General features: G+C 46.1%; 1 protein-coding gene across 2 annotated transcripts in view; it reads left to right on the forward strand.

The window, feature by feature from the left end:
* Positions 1-20,157, forward strand: part of TTC39C (tetratricopeptide repeat domain 39C) — a 986,275-nt gene that overhangs the window by 131,226 nt on the left and 834,892 nt on the right. For both annotated transcript variants that reach the window (XM_069620912.1, XM_069620911.1), the window contains exon 3: positions 19,853-19,981. In XM_069620912.1, coding sequence (XP_069477013.1) covers positions 19,853-19,981 — 129 coding nt within the window. The remainder of the gene's footprint in view (positions 1-19,852; positions 19,982-20,157) is intronic.

Below are 20,157 nucleotides of genomic sequence, written 5' to 3' on the forward strand. Positions count from 1 at the left end.
GGTAAGTAGGGTGCAAGTGTGGTGATGAGGACAGTCTCTGTCTGCTCTACATGTCCAATATGCTGCACAGCAGGCACGCATCAGTGAAGCATTGCATGAGTCGCACATGAGAACCATGTACACATAGCATGTAGTGGCAGTCAAGCACAACACATCAGACAAGTAAACCACAGATGGGCTGGACAAACACGCAACAACACTCACTGGACAGGGCATCAAAATCCAGCATCTCTCCCACTCCTTCGTACAATTCTGCTGGTATGAACTCTGTAGCGATCAACTCGTGCAAAGTGAGATCTTCTTCCTCCTCAGGTGGTGGCCCACTGCCAGTCACCCGATTCATGGCATAATTGGAGGCACGCTTTAGCTTAGCACAGCGTCGGAGGGCATCCCAACGCTTTTTGCACTCCTGAGCTGTGCGCACCTCATGTCTGAATGCACTGACACACTCCGTAACATGCCTCCAGTGGTACAAACGCTGGGCAGCCGTAGTGTGACAATTTGGGCCTACTAGCATATCACGGTCGTGTCCCGACACGTAGCCCACAAGGAAGTCCAGTTCCTGCTTGCAGAAAGGCTTCTTCCTCGACGTGCCGGAGGCCGGAGCCGTGTCTGGGGTCCCAGCCTCTTGTGCAGGTGCAACCTTCCTCCTCTTGGGCAGTGATCCGGACCCTGACTGGCAAATGCCGCCCTGATCAGTAGGGGCAGTGGCGCTGGTGGATTGAACCGAGGAAGTGGCAGGTGGAACTAGGACAGAAGCCCTGACTTGCGTCAGTGGCTGCTGGGTGCCCTTGACAGGACCCTGCACAGCAACATCCGCTGTGCCATGGTTATTGACCGAGACTGCCCTGGATGGCAGACTCACAGCCGGGGTGCTGCGGCTGCCTCTGCCCATGCAGTTGCCAACACCCGGCTGCTCGGGGCAGCAGGTAACAATACTGCCCCAGGGACATGTGCCTCGGTCAGGGCAGCCCTGCGTGCACTTACCACATGCTTCCTGAACACCTGGAAATCATCCTGGGACTCTTCAGATGCCAACGCTGCATGCACTGGCAGACCCTGAGCCTGGGTGGTGGTGGCCACAGCTGCTTGGGCCTGTGGCAGTCAATGAAATGGACTGCCGGGTCACATGGGCACCAGTGCCAGATGCAAGAGCTGCATCTCCAGGAACCACAGGGGGTGGTGGCATGACTGCACCAACACGTGGCAGAACATCCTGCCGAAGTGGCGCACCCCTGCCTCTTCCCCCTCTGCAGCCACCCTGGACACCCTGGAGTCGAGTCCCCCTACTCCCTGGTCACCCCGGCCATGTCCCTGACCACGCCCACCACGTGGAGGACGCCTAACTGAGGCTCCCCTTACCTTTTGTGGCCTCCCAACCATGACACAGATGTAGTAGTGCCAATGGGAGGTGTACACAACAATTGTCCTGGGCAATTGGGGTGAAGGGGGTAGGGGTACTAGATGTTAACTGCACCCCTGTGCGCCTGCAAGGCTGTATGTGACCCCGGTGATAAAGTGACGGGTCACGCAATGTTCAGGCACCCCAAAACTGCAGTAAAACCATGCACACAACCCCCGGTAGCCAAAGTGTGTGGAATTAACCTCCCACAGTACGCGGTGGCACCCAGGGACACGAAGAACACGTACGCGTGGGACACGCAGGCTACTATGACCTCAAAAATGGGTACGCGATACAAAGGGGGACTCGCAGTGGGAAAAATAGCAATGCGCGACTCACCGTCTGACTAGCGTGGTAATGAAAAACACGCATAGACAATACCCCTACCAAAAGAAGAGGTACGTCCTTGATCGCTGTGAAGTAGTGATGGCGCGTTAAACAACCAGAAGTAGCGACACATGCGTCAGTCTCCACGAAAAGCACGTACAGCAAACTGCTGGCCCACTCACCTTTACCCCGTGCTGAGGGTAACGCCCGCACGCGTCACTTATGCGCTTAGGCCCTTTCCTCGAATTACACGCTTTAACACACAGACGTGCTGTTTTTTCATGTGCTGAATCAGTATGCACCCGTGCCGAGGGAAAAAAAACGTGTTATGTCACATACGGGCTAAGGGCCTTTCCTCGAATGACACGCTGATGTGCTGTTTTTTCACGTGCATAATCACTCCGTATCAAGCTGGCCATGCAACAACACACGCAAGACCACGCTCCTGCCCAGAAGCAATTTTCCTGCCCCCCCAGAGCCCCGAAGCCAACTCCCACCAGCCATCTGCTGCTGCCTGCTGGCCACGTGCTCTGCTCTTTGGTTCCTGCACGTCAGCCATCTGCAGGGGTCCAGTTGCTGTGACCACCCCGACTGGAACAGAAGACTCCCGACTGCAGTTCCATCGCTCCACAGCCCAGCACCAGGACCCAGTTGCCCACCCACACCTGCCTCGGGGTTGCCATGTCGGGGGAAACACCATCTGAGACCACTGGCAACCCCCAGCCAGAAAGGCAGAGGGCAGCCAGCTTTACAGCAGGAGAGGTTGGCATCCTGTTGGAGCAAGTCCTGGTGCATTATGATGCCCTCTTCAGAAGAACATGCGCCGACAAGGATGGACGGAGGAGGATCTGTATGGACATCGTGGTTGCCATCAACTCTGAGGGAGTGGCAACCCGCAACCTACCACACGTCCATAAGCGCTGGTAGGACTTCAGGTCCAGGACCCTCTGGAAGGCCCGGCGCCTCTTGGACGCAGCGGATGCAGTGGGGTGCCAGATCCGCCTTACCAACGACCAGATGAGGGGCCTGGAACGCATACGCCCAGCGCTTCACTGCCATGTCCTCAAGAGGCAGACCCGTCTGCAGTCGAGCGGTAAGTGTCCATGTGTACTGATTGGACGCAGTGCATGTTGAGGTGTGCCAGGAGTGTGCAGCTTGGACATGTCTGGAAAGGACCATGTATGGATGTGATGTGCAGGGACATGAGCCTGCTGCATGTGAGTCCAGTCATGTGTGATGCACATCAATGGTGTATGTGTTATAAAGCATGATGCACAAATGCATGTGGAGACACACACGTTAGCATTTCTGTGTATGTACTATGCCACTATGCCATGGTTGGGGTGTGACACATGAATGCTGGTTCCACCTTCCTGGACGTGCACGGTGTACATATGCGTGTGTGTGTGTGTTTGACATGTGTGCGACTGTGATACGCCATGGATGCATGTGACACAGACATGTAGGAAGCTGATTGGCAGATGTGACATAGTTGCTGGTGATTGCACTGTGACAGGTGTGGAGATGTACAGATGCATGTCTGTCTGGTGGCGTGTGTGCATGTGTTTGGCACTCCCCATGTTGCTTGTGATGTCAGGCTGACCTTCGGATGTTCATGCTGTTGTGTGTGTATGGATGCTGCTGCCTGCTGCACCATTCCTGTTAATTTGTGCATGCGTGTGGGTTCAAATGATATGTGTGTTGGGGAGTGTGATGCCATCTGTGAAGTATGACACTGCCACTCATGTGCAACTGTCATGTGTGTATACGACCATTGTACAGTGCCCTGATGCCTGTGTTCTGTCTCTCCCTGTCTGCAGCGTCGAATGATGAAGAGGGCGGAGATGGTGCTGTGGAGCACAGCGGCAGGGATCCCACCGCCAGCCGGAGACGCAAGGCCCAGCTCCCCTCCCGGGTAGTCATCTCTTCGAGGAGTCTGGTGCCGCGTCCATGTCTGCAGCTACTGAGGGAAGGTCCAAGAGGCGGTGTTTGGAGGTGGACTCCTCGGCAGCAGTAGGGGCAGCTGAGCCCCCACAGGGGCCTATGGAGGAAGATGGCACAGAGTCATCCAGGTTAGTGGGGGGTTTGGTTGAGGAGGAGGCCGTGGAAAGCCCACGCACGGGGCCTCAAGGGGGGATTCCACTGGTTCTAGTGGTGCAGTACAGGGGCAGGGACAGGAGGCAGCACAGGCCGCTGCGGAGGTGCCTGTGTGTAATCCTGTCCCCGATCCTGTGACTGCATCATCCGGCACCAGCAGGGATGCCTCCGCCTAGACCCGTTTTCAGGGAGAGGATGCGCATACAACAACTGGCCTTCCTCTCCCTGTGGATGTTGCAATCCGTGACCGTATTGAGCCTGTCCTAGCTGGGATGGCGTTGTACCAATGTGGTATTCTGGATTGTATAGACGTGTTGGGTGGGGGACATGTGTTGGGGCCTGCTGTCAGGTGCCCGTCAATGGGGTGTGGAGATGGGCATGAGTCGGGGCCTGCTGGCAGGTGCCCGTCAATGGGGGGTGGGTGGGGGGTCATGAGTCGATGCCTGCTGGCAGGTGCCTGCCTGTCAATGGGAGGCTGGTGGGGGGGACACGATTGGTGGCTCCCAAGTGCATGCCCAGGGGTGAAGGGCTGCCTGCGGGGCATGCCCAGGGGTGAAGGGCTGCCTGCGGGGTATGCCCAGGGGTGATGGGCTGCCTGCGGGGCATGACCAGGGGTGATGGGCTGCCTGCGGGCCATGGGGATGGGGGACGGTGACACCCGGGAGGGTCCACACTGCCAAATCGCATATAAAACTCCCTGCGCACCCCTTGGAATACACGTACCCCGCTCGCGCCAGCGAAATCCTGTGTAAAACTCCCTGCGCACCCCTCGGAATATGCGTACCCCGCTCGCGCCATTGGAATCGTGTGGAAAACTCCCCACGCACCCCTCGGAATATGCGTACCCTGCTCACACCAGTGAAATCGCGTGGAAAACTCCCTGCACACCCCTCGGAATACGCGTACCCCGCTTGTGCCAGTGAAATTGCATGTAAAACTCCCTGCGCTCCCCTCGTATTACGCATACCCTCACCCATTTTAACGCACAGCGTATTCATGGATACGAACATCCATAATCTGCCGTGGCGCAGCGACCCTGCAGCAGCGCCAGTTACGCCCCCAACCCCGCCCCGTGCGCCAAAAACATAGCACAAATCCTGTACATGGGCAAAGGCCAGTGGACCAGCATACAGCCCCACAGCCACGAAAATGTGCTAAAAACGCCACACAGCGCTCATGCGCCAGCAAAATCGCATGTAAAATTCCCTGCGCCCCCCTCGGATTACGCGTACCCCGCTCGTGCCAGCGAAATCGCATGGAAAACTCCCCGAGCACACATCGGAGTACGCGTTGGGTTTTGGCGCACGCGGCTGTATGAATTACCCCCAGAGAGTGGGAGGGGGAAAGGGAAAAAGCTAGAAACTAAACAATGGACTAGGCCACAAACACAGTGCAGTCTAGGAGCAGTCAAGAGAAAAAAACAGACAGAAAATAACACCAAACCACAGAAATATGCCTCCAACGGAGCACAAAAACAGGCCTTAAACACCATACCAAGTGTTTGTCGTGCAGGATGGATGCAGATTGGAAGCAGGGAAGTGGGTAGAGCAGTAATTGAGGGCTGCAACAAAGGTCATGGCCACCTCACTGCCTCAGCCAATTGCCATGGTTTGGGAGGGGAAAAGGGAAACAATGCCAGAAGCAAACAAAGGACCAGGCCACAATCACAGTGCAGTTTAGGAGCAATCAAGACAAAAAACAGGCAGAAAAGAACACTAAAACACAGACATTTACATCCAACAGAGCACAAAAACAGGTACGAAACCCCTTACCAAGTGTTGGTTGTACAAGATGAATGCAGATTGGAAGCAGGGAAACTGGGAGAGCTGTAATTGAGGGCTGGCAAACAAAGGTAACAGCCATCAGACTGTCTCAGGCAATTGCCACGTGTAGAAGTATTTTCTTTTTTTGCTGTATTTTGGTTTGTGATATGTTTGTGCTATAGTGGTGAGCCTAACTTTAGAGTACCGCCTGATAATTGTTCTTAGACCGGGATTACTAACAGCAAGTAAATACTGGACTTAGTACACTTCCAATGTTGACTCTATGATCCTGCTGTATTTTATATACAATACCACTTTTATGCCCTTTTGGCTTGCATCTCAGAACACATTTACGATGTAAATGACATATGAAAATTCCTACGCATACATTGATAGCCCTTCTAAAATCCAGTGTACAATAACCAGTTTCGTTGTTGTCTTATCACACGTGGTAAAGTGAAGTTACCACAGGCGGTACACACTCACTATTGCTTATTCCCAGTGCCCTGTGTCACCATAATAGATTAAAAACGCAATAAATGTTCTGAGATAATTCGACTTTTGAACTGTTATTCTTTATCAGAAATTAGAAATATGCAAAATACAGACTTAATATACAATGCAAAATATTCACTTGTCCCTTGCATCAGGGAACTAGGAATCGACAATAAATATTTCTAAGTGCAATTCACTTGAGGTTAGATTTCAAAATGTTCCTTTTCTTTTTATAAATGAGCCTTCAGGACAATGTATTTTGGTTAGCCAGCGCTCTGTGGAAATTAACCTTGAGCTTCTAACAAGTCTTGGCAGAGACAAAACTTCTATTACATTTGAATTTTGTCACATGAATCAGAAAAAAATATGAACACAGTTATACACATTTAAAACTTCACTGTACAATGCAACACATAAAAAAACGATTTTCCCACTCTGCACTATCTGATCACAAATCATTCACACATTAGGTCGCTCCTCACTGAACTCAACCAGGATAACTTCTTTAAATGTGTCCTAAACTGCCAATGCCCCTTCATTGCCTGAAAATAGCCCCACATAGTCTTCTGTCAGCCTTTCTGTCGAAACATTTCGCCTCAGGGGGAGCAAAACTCTTCTGAGACGGCTGCCAGCCAGGAACCAGCAAGTCCAGCAGCCTGAGATAGTGAGAGAGAGAGAGAGTGTGTGAGAGCCCAGCCATTCATTCTGCAAGCCTTTTAAACCTTTTTCTGAGACCTTGTGTGTCATTCAAAACCACTTCCCTTCTTGTCAATCAGCCAATCCAAGAATGTTCTGACCGTGTTCATCCCGATTGCTTAGAAGCAATAGCTACATCTCAGTGCTGTATTCCTGCTCTGATTGTTTTTTAAAGAATGCAATGTCTTTAGCAGAACAGATCTCACATTCCACACTTCTGATTTGTCACATGCCCATTCAGATACAGCGCAGCTTTAAGCCTGCACATTTGATTTATTTCCCTCAATCTGCACCAAGTTTATATAATCGGCATGGACTGGTTTGCACTAATTGTTAGTATGGAAATCTGTTATATGTTAAATGGATAAGGTAAATGAGTACTTAGTCTCATGTTAGTTTTCATTTTACTGCAACTCAGCCCACAACCGCGGTATTGTGGTGCAAAGTGATAACACCCCGTTCCTTTATTTTTTTCTAGCATGTGTTCTGTTCATTCCCAATATTGGCATCTATTAGATTCAGTCTGAGTCTCACATACACTTGGGTCTAGTTAGAATTCAGACCTTTGCTAAAATGTGGATGTTGAAACGTGGAGCTACCCTTGTTGAAATTCAGAATACATTTTCCTACACATGGGTTGGGAGGGGAAAGGGAAAAAAGCTAGAAACAAAACAATGGACCAGGCCACAAACACAGTACAGTCTAGGAGCAATCGAGAGAAAAAACAGGCAGAAAATAACACTAAAACACAGAAATATCCCTCCAACGGAGCACAAGACAGGCCCTCAATGCTGTGAAGGATGGATGCAGATTGGAAGCAGGGAAACTGGGGAGAGCAGCAAGAGGGGGCTACAAACAACGGTAAGGGCCACCTGAATTTCTTCAATTTCCCAATGTAGAGTACAGTTTAGCAGAGGGATTGTTGAATACTCTTCACAAGGATGTGGCCTATGACTAAATTGTACGGGATAACTGTAAAATTGATTTCACATGTTTTTAATACATGCTATCTAGTGTTCTTAAAACTGGCAATCCATTTCAAATAATGGGAATTGTTCGGTTTCCAGTAATACAATGTTCTTCCCTGTTCCTCAGGGAGTAACTCATGCTTTTGGGAAGACTGGAATAATTAGATGGATTAGTACAGTCGCTAGCATCTCCTTTATGATGTTTGCAGGGCTTAGGAGCCTTGAACAAGGTGAGTGGACTATGATCTGTACTTGTAGTGCTTAATGAAGCTCGATGCCAAGAGCCCAGCAGATGCCCATCACAAGGTATTCCACCATGAGATGGGAACCAATTTTGCCCCTACTGTTAGGTAGCATACTGCATGCGATTGGCCTAATATCGGCTAAGCTTTATTAAATGTTTTCAACTTCTCAAAATCTCCTTTCACTAGGGTCTTAGCCAGAATTCTTTCAGAGGTTAGCTTGGATATGGCTGGGTTCAGATGTCCCCATTAGGAAACGCTAAGGGCCTGATTCACAGAAGCATTTTATAATGGCGCAATCCCACTCGAAAAATGGTCTGTGAATCGGGCCTTAAAGGAATGGTTTGGTCAAACATTTTTATTGGCCCTATGGGTCGGCAATGTGTTTTTAAGCCTAAGTCGCTCGATTTTTAGAAAAATTTCCTATGGACCTTACCCGAGTTTTCGTCCATTAAACAGAATCGAAAACAGGCAGTAGGGCGCTGCCATTTTGTGATAATCCTATCACTTGCCGCATTGGCCTGGCTGACCTGCTTTTGCGGCACTAAATCATATCCCCCGCCCCTGAGCCTGACATTATCAAAACATTCATATTCCCCGCCTCTCTCCGTGACGTTACTGTGCTGCGTAGGCAAACGCGCCCAGTCGTCTTCTACGCGACTTCACACAGAACCCGGAACCTTACATAGATCAACTCACAACACAGCGCGCCACAATTCGGAATATGAAACTGTACTTTCAAATCAAACAGCAACACGGTACATTTGGTAAAGTACATTTATTTAACATTAAATGTTTATAGAATATTCAGCAATTGGCATATTAAATCGGAATGTGATTTTTTTTCTTTTCTCTCTATCCGCAAATCCTGTTCCATTTTATCGTGAGTCACGCGCTGTTCCTTTATGGTACACAGGGTGTTGGTTTTCGTTAAAAGAAGCACTTTGGTTGCACGGTGAACCGCAAGGCTGTTCCATCAACTAGGCACTAGGCCAGCGTAAAGGTTTATATGTTGCTTCTAGCCGCTAGTAAGGGCATATGGGCCCTTGGCGGTCGTCCCATAAGATCGTCAAAGTGGTGCAGTTGTTTACGATAAGCTGCAGCTGGCGATTGAAAAAAACATCTGCCGGGGTCTGAAACTGGTGGCAGTAGCAGTAAGGTAGGATATACCTGTTTTGAAAACATAAAAATTATAATTAGTCTCGCCAGCCGATCTTTATTAATATTATTAATTTTATTTATTACCGCCGATCTGAAACTATTTGCTTTCAAGGATAGTGCAATGGAGTATGTTCGGCTCTAAAGTCAATGCGAAAACTAACGAAATAAATCGAGGTTAACACACAATGAGAAACAACTGTTTGTCTACATGCGTGTGGAATGTGGACCTGCATGCCCATGTGCCCGGTACAAAGACGATCCCACAAACGTTTTACTTGCTCTTCATTCATTCATTCATTCATCCATTCATTAATTCTTCATTCTGGTATAAAAGCGTCTAAGAGTTACTTACATTATATTTGCAATTTCCATTGTGTCTCTGCGTAACGCAGTCCGTAAATCCCACTGTGCTCTTGACAACGATTTTTCGTATACTGAACTAATATGAAACTCGGTCTAGTTTCAGAATTTTCTGCCTTATCGTCTTTTACGTTATTGCACCCCTCCTTCAAATGAAGTCCATTCGGCATGGTCCCTGTCTCTCAAGGTCAAAAAAACAATAGAACCTTATACTGCCAGTGCGAGTTGTGGGCCTCTTCAGGCAGCCAGCTGAAAATCAAAGCCGCTGACCTTCACTCTAAATGAGCATACATTCTTACTTTGAAACATCCTGTGTAAAGCCATCTTTGAGAACTTGAATTTTCGAATCCATCTATGTACTATGCCTCAATGTGCAAATGCGAACTGGCTTCTCTCCCATCTGCAACGGCTTGCTTGGCGCGTTCTGAGGCCCCCAATTTTGTCCTCGTTGTCCGCAAGTTTTGCAACCCTAGAGAACCATAACTATGGAGACATTGACTTTTTGGGGGAAGGTCAGGGAAAGTATAACGCACCCGAGGAGTTGAGTTGAAAGTGAGATTTATTGTTTGTTTGTTTTATTATTTGCAATACGCAAGCCTCCCCTCGGTTAACAGTGCGCAGCATTTACATGAGATTGCAAAACTTAGTTACAGCAACACAAATATATACATACACATATTGACAAGGTCAGCGATATGAGGTGAATAGAGAGAGAAGTCAAAGATGACACCCAGGTTGTTCGCCACCCAGGATGGTGAAGGTGGGGGGTTAGGGTTAGCATACTTTGTATGTACACTGTACAATAACTTTTATTTACAAAAAGACAATCATATTACAATTATTTAAACCAGGATTTGTACTTCACAACCAGCTCTGCTTTGGGTGTACATGGCACAGTGGCAATGTTTGGTGGTAATGCATCAGTGCTCTGCACAGAAACGTTCAAAATTCCATATCTGTGCTTCTCGAGTACAGCAACAATAAGGCTTTTTACAAAGTCGAACTCCATTTCCTCATAGACTGGTTTGATAACCCATTGCTTACTTCTTTTAGAAAACACCTTAGTGTAGCGAGGCATCCTTACATTACCCGTAGTCCTAGATCGTTCACGGCAGAGATTCTCATTATGGGCCAAGACCGCAAGTAGAGTCCTATGTCTCATGCCCTTTTTGCTGAAATGCAAGCGCTTTGGCCTGTACGTTAGGCACATATTGTGGAACACCTCCAAACCTCCTGTCTGACAGAATTCTGTCAGTCCACTCAAATCTCTTGATAGAGTTTTATCGAAAACAATCTTCTCAATGGCTTTGTGTGTCGGTGAAGATGGAATCAACCACTTCTTCTTCCTTGCCTCCTCTGGGGACAAAGGGCCATGTTCACATTGGTGGAAATTTAGGTTTTCTGACCAGCGGTGAACGTTGGTACAGTGGTGCATCAGTGACCACCATTTTTCAAGTAGTATTTCCACTGACCCTTCACAAGTTTTGGAGCTCCACCAAAAATGGTTGCTGATAGACTGGGACCACTGTGAAATACTTTCCAAACCTTTTTTTTTTCCCTGCAGCCGAGATTTTCTTATTGATTGATTTAGCAAGATGCCATACATCAAATTGATGTTTAATGTGTGGGAACTGCTCTCTCATTGTCTTGGCAATTGAAACGTGTCTGTCCGTGGCTATGAGGTCGATGTGCATTCCCCTCGATTGTAGATATTCCACTGATTTTATAAATCCTAGTTTCTCCATGGCCACTGAGGATGTACATTGTGTTACCTGCACGACCACCGAAACTCACAATTTTCTTACTATCCATGTCCTGAAAGTGGTAGATGCAGTACTTGGCAGAAAATCCAGGGCTGTCGCACTGTCCATCGTCGGCTAGCCTGAATCGTTTCCCTTCGAATGTACTTGCTAGAGACAATTGTTCAATTTTCCAAGCATCACTAATGGCCGGAAACAGATAATCATGTTGGTATTTGTAGTACTGCGTTTAGAAATGAAATGAAGTCCCACAAACTGAAAGAAAGACTCTAACTTTCTAAAACTGGAGCCACTAAAAAGTGATACAGCTGCACACAGTAGATTGCCTGCTAGCAGTTTCCCCAGCATCGGTTGTGCAGACCATGAGAACGTATGATTTAATCTACAGGCGGCATGTATTTTGACGCTACTGCCTTGTTTGTGACAAGTCACATGAATCAATGGCTTCCCACATACTTTCCCTCTGACGGAATGCCCACATTTCAGCATACTTATAATATCCATCAAACAACTGTCAAATACTATGTATTTGCCCTCTTTCATTAGACTGTCATCCGGCTTCACAATTGTTTCGGCCTGCATCATTGAGGACATATCAGCAGCATTGAAAGAAATATCGCTTATATCAGGTTCTGATGCGTTGGTGAATGCTGCTGCTGGTTCATTCTCTGTCATTTCAACATCTGTTACTTCAACATTGATGGGAGAACACAACAATGTCGACAGCTTTTTTGGTGGCAATTTTTTGGCGGGTGTACATTGTGTGAATTGATCTGCGACTACTTCCGAGCTATCCTCAATACATTCAGTATCATCTTCTTGTGTTGCAGTCGCACTGTAGCAATGGTGCATTACAACTTTACTGGATTCTCCGGACACATTCATTTCATGTTCTGGCCATTGGATATGAGCATCTCTAGTCTCAACACGCCGCGTCTGAATTAATAGTTCCTCCATAGTGTAAATGGTTTGGCAAGCAACATCTCTCATTCGCTTCACTGTCTGTGTATGTATAGTTCGTACACCCACAGGTAACTAGAGGACAGATTGGAAAAGGGATGTTCAGTTTAAACACAAGAAAAAGTATAGTACAATTGACTGGAAAAAACATAAAATAGTCCCCAGCACAAAGAAAGTCTAAAGTTATGAACTGTTTGTAACTAACCTTATTTTTGTTACTTTTCTTTGCAACTTTCTTGACTCGACCTTCAACATCTGCACGCTGTAGCTCCGATTAGTTTCCGCATCCCTTCCCTTCCTCTTGCGCTGCAACAACTATATTTTCTGTATCCGCATAGACAGCACGGAATGAGGTTCCATCGACTCCCTGAAACATAGTACTTTCATTACTATGTATCACAATATTGATAACATAAAACACACGTGAGGACGAACACACAGGTACATCTCAATAGCTCAACACTGTTTAGAACAATCAAACGACAAGTATTCAAGCTCTGATGACCTAGTTCCATGGAACTGTCAGTATCCATACCTCTGGCTCTGCATGGACTGCCATGAATGATTGTATTGGAGAGGAGACATCAGCAACTTCCTGAAACACAGTACTTGCGTTAGTATGGTTTTCAATATTGTAAACATAACACACACTTGGGGTCGATGGCACAGGTACATATAAAGAGATAAACACAAATGATGCATTGTCTAAAAGAATCAAGGAATATTTAAATGTGTTCAGATTTAATCGACTTATTTCTCCGATTTCTTTACATCTGCATCATCTAAATGGGATCTTGTGATTGAGTGGAAGCTCCATCGTCTCCCTGAAACACAGTACTTGCGTTACTAGGGAACAAAGTATAGCAAATGGAATCACGTTATATGATCACGCTCGATGGAGCTGTCAGTATCCATACCTTGTGCTGCTGAAGAATATCTATGGATGTTGTAAATGTGGTGCGCACTTCCGAAAGCTGTTGCGACGATTCATATCCGCATAGTCCCACTTTAACTTCCCCTGGAATTACTTGAATGTGAGGCTCTGCATCAAGTGCGTGGGTTGACGCTTCAACAACTGCCTGAAACATAGTATTTGCATTAGTAAGGATTACAATATTGAAAACACAACACACACTTGGGGTCGACCGCACAGGTACATATCAATGGCTAACCACGAATGAAACATGGTGTAGAACAATCAAACAATAAGTGTTCCAGTCCCGATGATCACGGTCGATGGAGCTGTCAGTATCCATACCTCGTGCTGCTGAAGAACATCTAGGGCTGTTGTCAATGTGGTGGACGCTTCAGCATCTCCCTGAAAGACAGTACTTGCATTAGTATGGATAACACTAATTATAACTGAAAACAAACACCAGGGGACGACAACTAAGGTGTATATCAATTGGAAAGCACTAACCAAACAATTGGTAAAATAAGCACACGATACATAAAAACTATTACTTGACATGCATAAAACAAGTCTGTAGCGTAATAGCCAAGTATGATTACCTGATACGCGCTAGAAGTGGTTGATAACTGCGAGCACGTCACGGATGTAGAATGTTCTTTCTTCAGATTCAGTGGATAGTCAAGCAGTTGTAAAGGTAAATTATTGTTTGGTAATGAAATGCAAATATTAAAAAATTGCCATGTAAACCGACAGAATACTTGAGAATAATGCTAATGAAAATGCACAATATAGCACAGTTCCCTGTGCCCATAAATAGATTTCCTTTGGGGGTTATAAAATCGAAAAATAATTTATTGATAAATGTCATTATTCAAAAAGCTATACACTCATATCAATATCGAAAGTATTACAAAGGACACAACACCTAAAATATCAATTAATCCATGTGGCTACCTACACACTACCGCAAGGCCTAAAGCTAAATCTGGACACTTGACTCACCAGTGGGTGAATGTGGACGAATAGAGTTGGAATAGCGTTTGCGAGCAATATTCATGTCGTTCGCCGTTTATTCTTCTTTGTGTTACCCAAGATGTGGCGTACATGTTCAAGGAAAAGTGCCGGCTGCAGATGCAGTATCGATCACCCCTCTTGTCCTCAAAGACTTGCTGGACTCTACTTTCAAGCTCTTCCGGTGGATATCCGCAATGTCTGACCCATTCTCTTATTCGATCAACAGTTTTAGGGAATACATGCATTGTAGTGCCTTCAGATTTAGCATGGGTCTTCGAAGGGCAACCGCTAATCGAACAGGCAGGCATTGTTGAAAATTCTGAAAAGTAAATATCTAGATTATTATAAAACCTTGATGAATAAAAATGTCATAAAAAAGTAAATGAACCATACCATGTTCAATGCAAGGTTTGTTTTGGTCGCCGGAACTATACCAGTTCATCATGTGCGGCTTAGTATTTGCATAAGTTACAGAAATGTTTTAAATGATGTGACTAAACTCTGAACATGTGACTCGTCCCTTGGATGTTCTGTCATGCACGAGAAGGAAACATGCTTACATTATAGACTGGACCCCCGAAGGATGCAATTCAATGACAATTGACACAGATGAAAATAAATAGATCTATTGATAGCATAACAATTGAAACTCAAGTCAATAGCAATGAGACCAATGACTATAGCACTATTGGGTACTGTAATCGCAAATAGATAGAAATGTAAACATGACTGAAATATGACTAGGATACATGGCCTTACCTTGACCAACAAACAGTTGGATTCAGCACGCCGAGCAGGAGAACAGGTAGATGGCCACAGGTAGCACACTGATGAGTTTGCTCGAAGCGGTCACAGATAGTACGACGACGAGCAGATTAGCATAGATCTCAGTGCTTCTCAGGTAGAATGTTCAGGAGTTGACTTGCAAAGCACAAAGATGTTCTCATAAGACATATCAAGTGGTTTATAAAGTATTAGAAACAGGGGTGTGTTTGTGAATGAATGACGTGTGTATGTTGTGGTATTATGTGGTTTGCAAGGGGGCGGCCTACCTCAGGGGAGGCCTGCCTGGAGATACGGGGTCTGAGGAGGCCATGTGAGCGATGGCCCTGGGCGTGGGATACCTTTCAAAGTGTACATGCTGTTTGGCACCTTGGCCGTTTGCGCCCGGGACAGCCCCCCATGCCAGCGCTCATCCCCGGGTGCGAACCGCCTTTGATAGAGGGGGTGTGATGGATGGGCCGGTGGGCGTGCAGGCAAGTGTGTGGGAGCGAGGGGCCATCAGGCCCCTCTCATCCTTTACTTCTCAGTAGAAACTCGGACCAAGTGCCTCCAGTAGTGGGTTCGCCCCTTGCCCTTATGTGATGTTAACTTTGGTTGACATTCGCGTAGATGGGACCACTGAGCAGGACACGGGGTATCCATTTTTGTACCCGCTTTCCACTCCATCTTGGTGACCAGGCCTCACTGCGCAGAGCACATGGCCCCCACCATCGTTCCCACTCTGACTGGAAAACTCCAGAGGTATTTGCAACAGCTAATACATGTAACACATCACTCTTCCTCTGAGATCTCTGTCCTGCATGTGAACCAGCCTGAAGCACATAGCTCGTTCATCTCCACAAACGTGTCCTTGCCCACGCACCCTCGCCAGTGGAAACTTACTGCCATTCTGACCCTGTGTCCCTGCAAGGTATTCTCTTCATGTGCCAGACCACTGACCACGCCATGATGCCCACCTAGCAGATCCCCAACTAACATTAGACCCCTACTGCAGTATATCATTGCCTATCAATAACAAATGCCACATACCGGAGATTCTTGTGAGCACAGACCCACACTTCAAACAGTGTATTATAGTGGTCAAGACCCTTAACCTAAGGCCTGTATAATCCAATGTTAATTGATAGTATAGATATATGTGTGACTTTTATAGAGACATAACCGACTGAAAGACTTTGAACAAGTGTTATTTAGTGCATGCATTATTGATAATATATTATGTTAGCTTAGATAGTGACCACCCTGCTTCACAGCGACCTGACCTTCACCCATTCGGAGCACAGATGTCTGACGTCCATCCTTGAATGGAGACACACTTGATTCATTAATAAAATCGAAACAACCGTTGTTAAAATATATGTGGTGTTTTATTTTGTATCTTATTTTGATGACACAAAAATACAAGACTTTACACATTGTACAGGGCAGGTTGCAGCACAGCGAGAGAAAATCCCCTGTACTGACCGCTGTCACTTGGGAAGGTTTCTCTTATGGCACGAACGGCACAGGCGGGTATTACTCTTCGAACGCGGTGTCCAAGCCTCCCGTGAAGCCACCATGTAAAGGAGCGATAGGCCACCAGCCTGTACCACCTGTGAAAAGGAATGAAACAAACTGTTTTTAAATGACCAAGATAAGTTTAATAAACGTTTGTTGTCAATGACAATTCTTGTAACTAATGGCATTCTGCTCGGACAAATGCTATCTAAACACTGCACACTACTGAACGACTTTCATGCGTTACAATGATATGTATATGTAATTTTGGATATAGTAGAAGACCATGAAATAGGAGTGGCATGCCAAGCAGAGTATACTAACTCGTTACTCGGATTACGAGGACGAACAGTTGCGCGAAGTTCATGCATAAGCACCATCATTATCCTCAACACGGACCGTGTGAGGCAGGCTGCCCTGAAGTCTGGCAGCTCGGTGATGCATTGCGGTCGTGGCTCGCCTTCCGAAATGTAGGCCACGCATCCCGAGTTTTCACAGCAGCAGCAGTTCTCGTCCTCGGTTGGCATTAGCTCGCACCGATTGCATGTGCACTAGGTGGAAACACCGTCCATGCGACTAGGTCCAGGCTCTTCAGCTGTTGAATCGTCCTCCCAACTGCCGTCCGAAGACCCATCATTTTCGCGTGTTTCCCTTTCCAGTAGTTCCTCCTCGGTATACTCGGGCTCGTACATGTAGGGCATTATTGTAGCCATTGTGTGTTAAACAAACTAAAATAATTTATAGCGGTGGTACTGGTATCTGTTCACACGGACTACAAGCAACGAAGGTAGCAGACCAGAGCACAGAACCGAGTCACAGAATACTCAAAGTAACACAGAGAGAGGAATGGAATCGAAAATCTGCTGCTGTGTGTTGTGAAACGGTCTGTTTATACTATTGAGGAAAGAGGCGTCCTGCCATTTCCATGGCGACACGTCATTAGCTGAAGCGCAGTGAATGTTGACACGAGACGTGCTTTGGCGTTGTGAAATGGGCGGTACGCATCTGCTGATGACAGGCTCAGGGGCGGGGGATATGATTTAGTGCCGCAAAAGCAGGTCAGCCAGGGTGATGCGGCAAGTGATAGGATTATCACAAAATGGCAGCGCCCTACTGCCTGTTTTCGCATGTGTTTAATGGACGAAAACTCGGTAAGGTCCATAGGAAATTTTTCTAAAATCGAGCGACTTAGGCTTAAAAACACATGGCCGACCCGTAGGGCCAATAAAAAATGTTGACCAAACCATTCCTTTAAATGTACTTCACTTTTGAACAGTATATTGTGGCATAACTTAAGTTGTTTGTATCTAGTAAACATCTATGCCTGAATTGGAATGATAAATTAACTCTGCAAAAGCTATGCCGGTGCTGTGGCTCATCATGGTGCTGTGGTACCTTCATTTATTTACTTGTGTTGGTTACGTAGTAACCTTTACAAAAACAGAATAAAAAGCTGACAATAATTAAAAATATAAATACATAATTATTACATCAAGTCGTCAAAACAACCAAGTAAAGAATAAAAAAGGAATAAAGAAAGAGAAAAGCGTAGGCTTATTTGACCAGTGGTATTGATGTTGCCTACACTTTGATACATTACAAAATCAAAATCTCAATTTCGTCGTGCATATATAAAATCTTTCCCAATAGCAAAAGCTTAACAATTCATAGCAGTATCACCAATCTAGCAATTACAACTGTCCCAAACTCCATTACACACATTGCATTTCGGCAATTTGCAGTATGCCCACACATGAAGGTCCGCAAGGTGGTGCCCTCGAAGGATATTTGTTAAATTATGTTCCCCCTTGATCTGTCAGCTTACAGGTTTCAATCAAGAACCTCACCACAGCAATCTGCAGATTTGCCCTTCGTCCTTGCATCATATCCAACCATAACGCATTCAAATCCACATAATCTATGTTACTTGCGTATTTACTAAAGCTCTCAATACCACACAATCAATTAGTAGATGACTTAACGTTTCCTTTATATGAGGCGAATTGCAGAACCTGCATAAAGACGATTTAACATTCTGTCTGCACCTAATATCCTTGATTTCACCGGTTTCCAGCACGTTGACTCTGAAGCGCATGAACTCCTGTCTCCAGTGTTTGTCTGGAAATTTAACCAGGTAGGGCTCCATTTCCCCAAATATTTTGTAGTTAGATACTAAATGTCCGTATAGTTTAGATTTAAGGACCTTTCCTACAGTATTGTTCCAGTCGGAAAATTGTAGTTGTTTTTTTTACCTTCAGAGGATTAAAAATCAATAAATGGATGGAGACCCCAGTTTTGTGCAGGATTTCTTGGCATTTGCTTTTAAAGGTGCTACGGTATAGTGAAAAAGGTCCACCAAAACGCATGGAATTCCCCATAATATCATAAAGATGCTGTCGTACCTTACATATTGGCTATATACAGTGTAGCAAAGTAGATGCATGCCTGTCCGAAACCCCTAGGGCGCCCTGTCGCAATTATTATAAAATGATATACACCCAACAAATCTAAAAACAATTGAGTATCTCAAGTGTCATGGTGTCGCTAGTCCACGTGTGTCACTCTACAAATCACCAGTAATAAAGCACAGGTTGTTGCCTTTTGTGAATGTTCATAACAAGATATTGGGCCTCATTACAACCTTGTCGGTCTGGAAAACAAGTAGGCTTCCCGGCACCGTTGTTTCCGGACCGGCATATTACAGGTCTGTCTGCTAGAGCCGCCGTGCCCAACAGGTCCGACCCTGCTGGGTACAGCGACCACAGTAGGCAGACTGGTCACGGATGCACCGGCACCGTTAGCAACGGTGCTGGTGCTTCCATGTCTCCACTCCCATAGAATCCTGTAGGACTCTATGGGAATGGGGACTTACATTTTACCGGCGCCTGACTTTCTGGGCCGCCGGAGTTGTAATCTCGCAGTGGCACCGGGAAGTCAGGGGCCAGTAAATATTTATGGGTCTGGCGGCCACCCGCCGGTAGCACCGAGGGTTACTGCCGGGCCCGTAATGAGGCCCATTATGTACGGTTGTGGTTCTTTAAGTTCTTCTAGTCATGTGATTCTCTGTCTGCGCCATCAATTATGTATTGCCAAATCACAATTTCCCTAATAGATATGAGGTGTCCAAGTAGGGGATTGAGTTTACACACCAAGATTTGGGCTATGCTGCAGTGCATACTTTGAAGTATGAGTAATGGTGAATCAAGGTGCATATTGAGAATTGCAGGTTTAGTTTTTAAACCAAAGATTGTAGGTCCAACCTTTAGAATTATCTCCTTCAGCTTCAAGGGGAGATAAGTGATGGTAAGTTTGATTGACAAGCTTGAATGTTGAGTTGTCCTGATTTGAAAAAAAAATAGTGTTGTCTGGTCTCTCATATTGTGATCACATTTGTTTTTCCTTTTCACCCTTTAGAATGCCATGATGACCTTTGAAGAAGAAAAGATGCAGTTAGCCTGTGAAGACCTGAGGGCCACCGAGCGACTCTGTGAGAGTGAGGAAGCTGGGGTGATTGAGACTATTAAGAATAAGATGAAGAAGAATGTAAGTTCATTCTCTTGCTCCATTCACAGCTTTGCAGTTCCATTTCATTGACAAGAGCTCACAACTGATGTGTCAGGGCTGACTGTATAAAGAAGTCTTGATCCAGGCAATTGATATTGTTATAAACAAAACAAGTTATAAAATGGTGTACTTCTAAGCCACAAATCCCTCTCCCA

This window comes from Ambystoma mexicanum, chromosome 5q, assembly GCF_040938575.1.
Source record: "Ambystoma mexicanum isolate Mex_15411 chromosome 5q, UKY_AmexF1_1, whole genome shotgun sequence".
In the NCBI taxonomy this organism is placed as follows: domain Eukaryota; kingdom Metazoa; phylum Chordata; class Amphibia; order Caudata; family Ambystomatidae; genus Ambystoma; species Ambystoma mexicanum.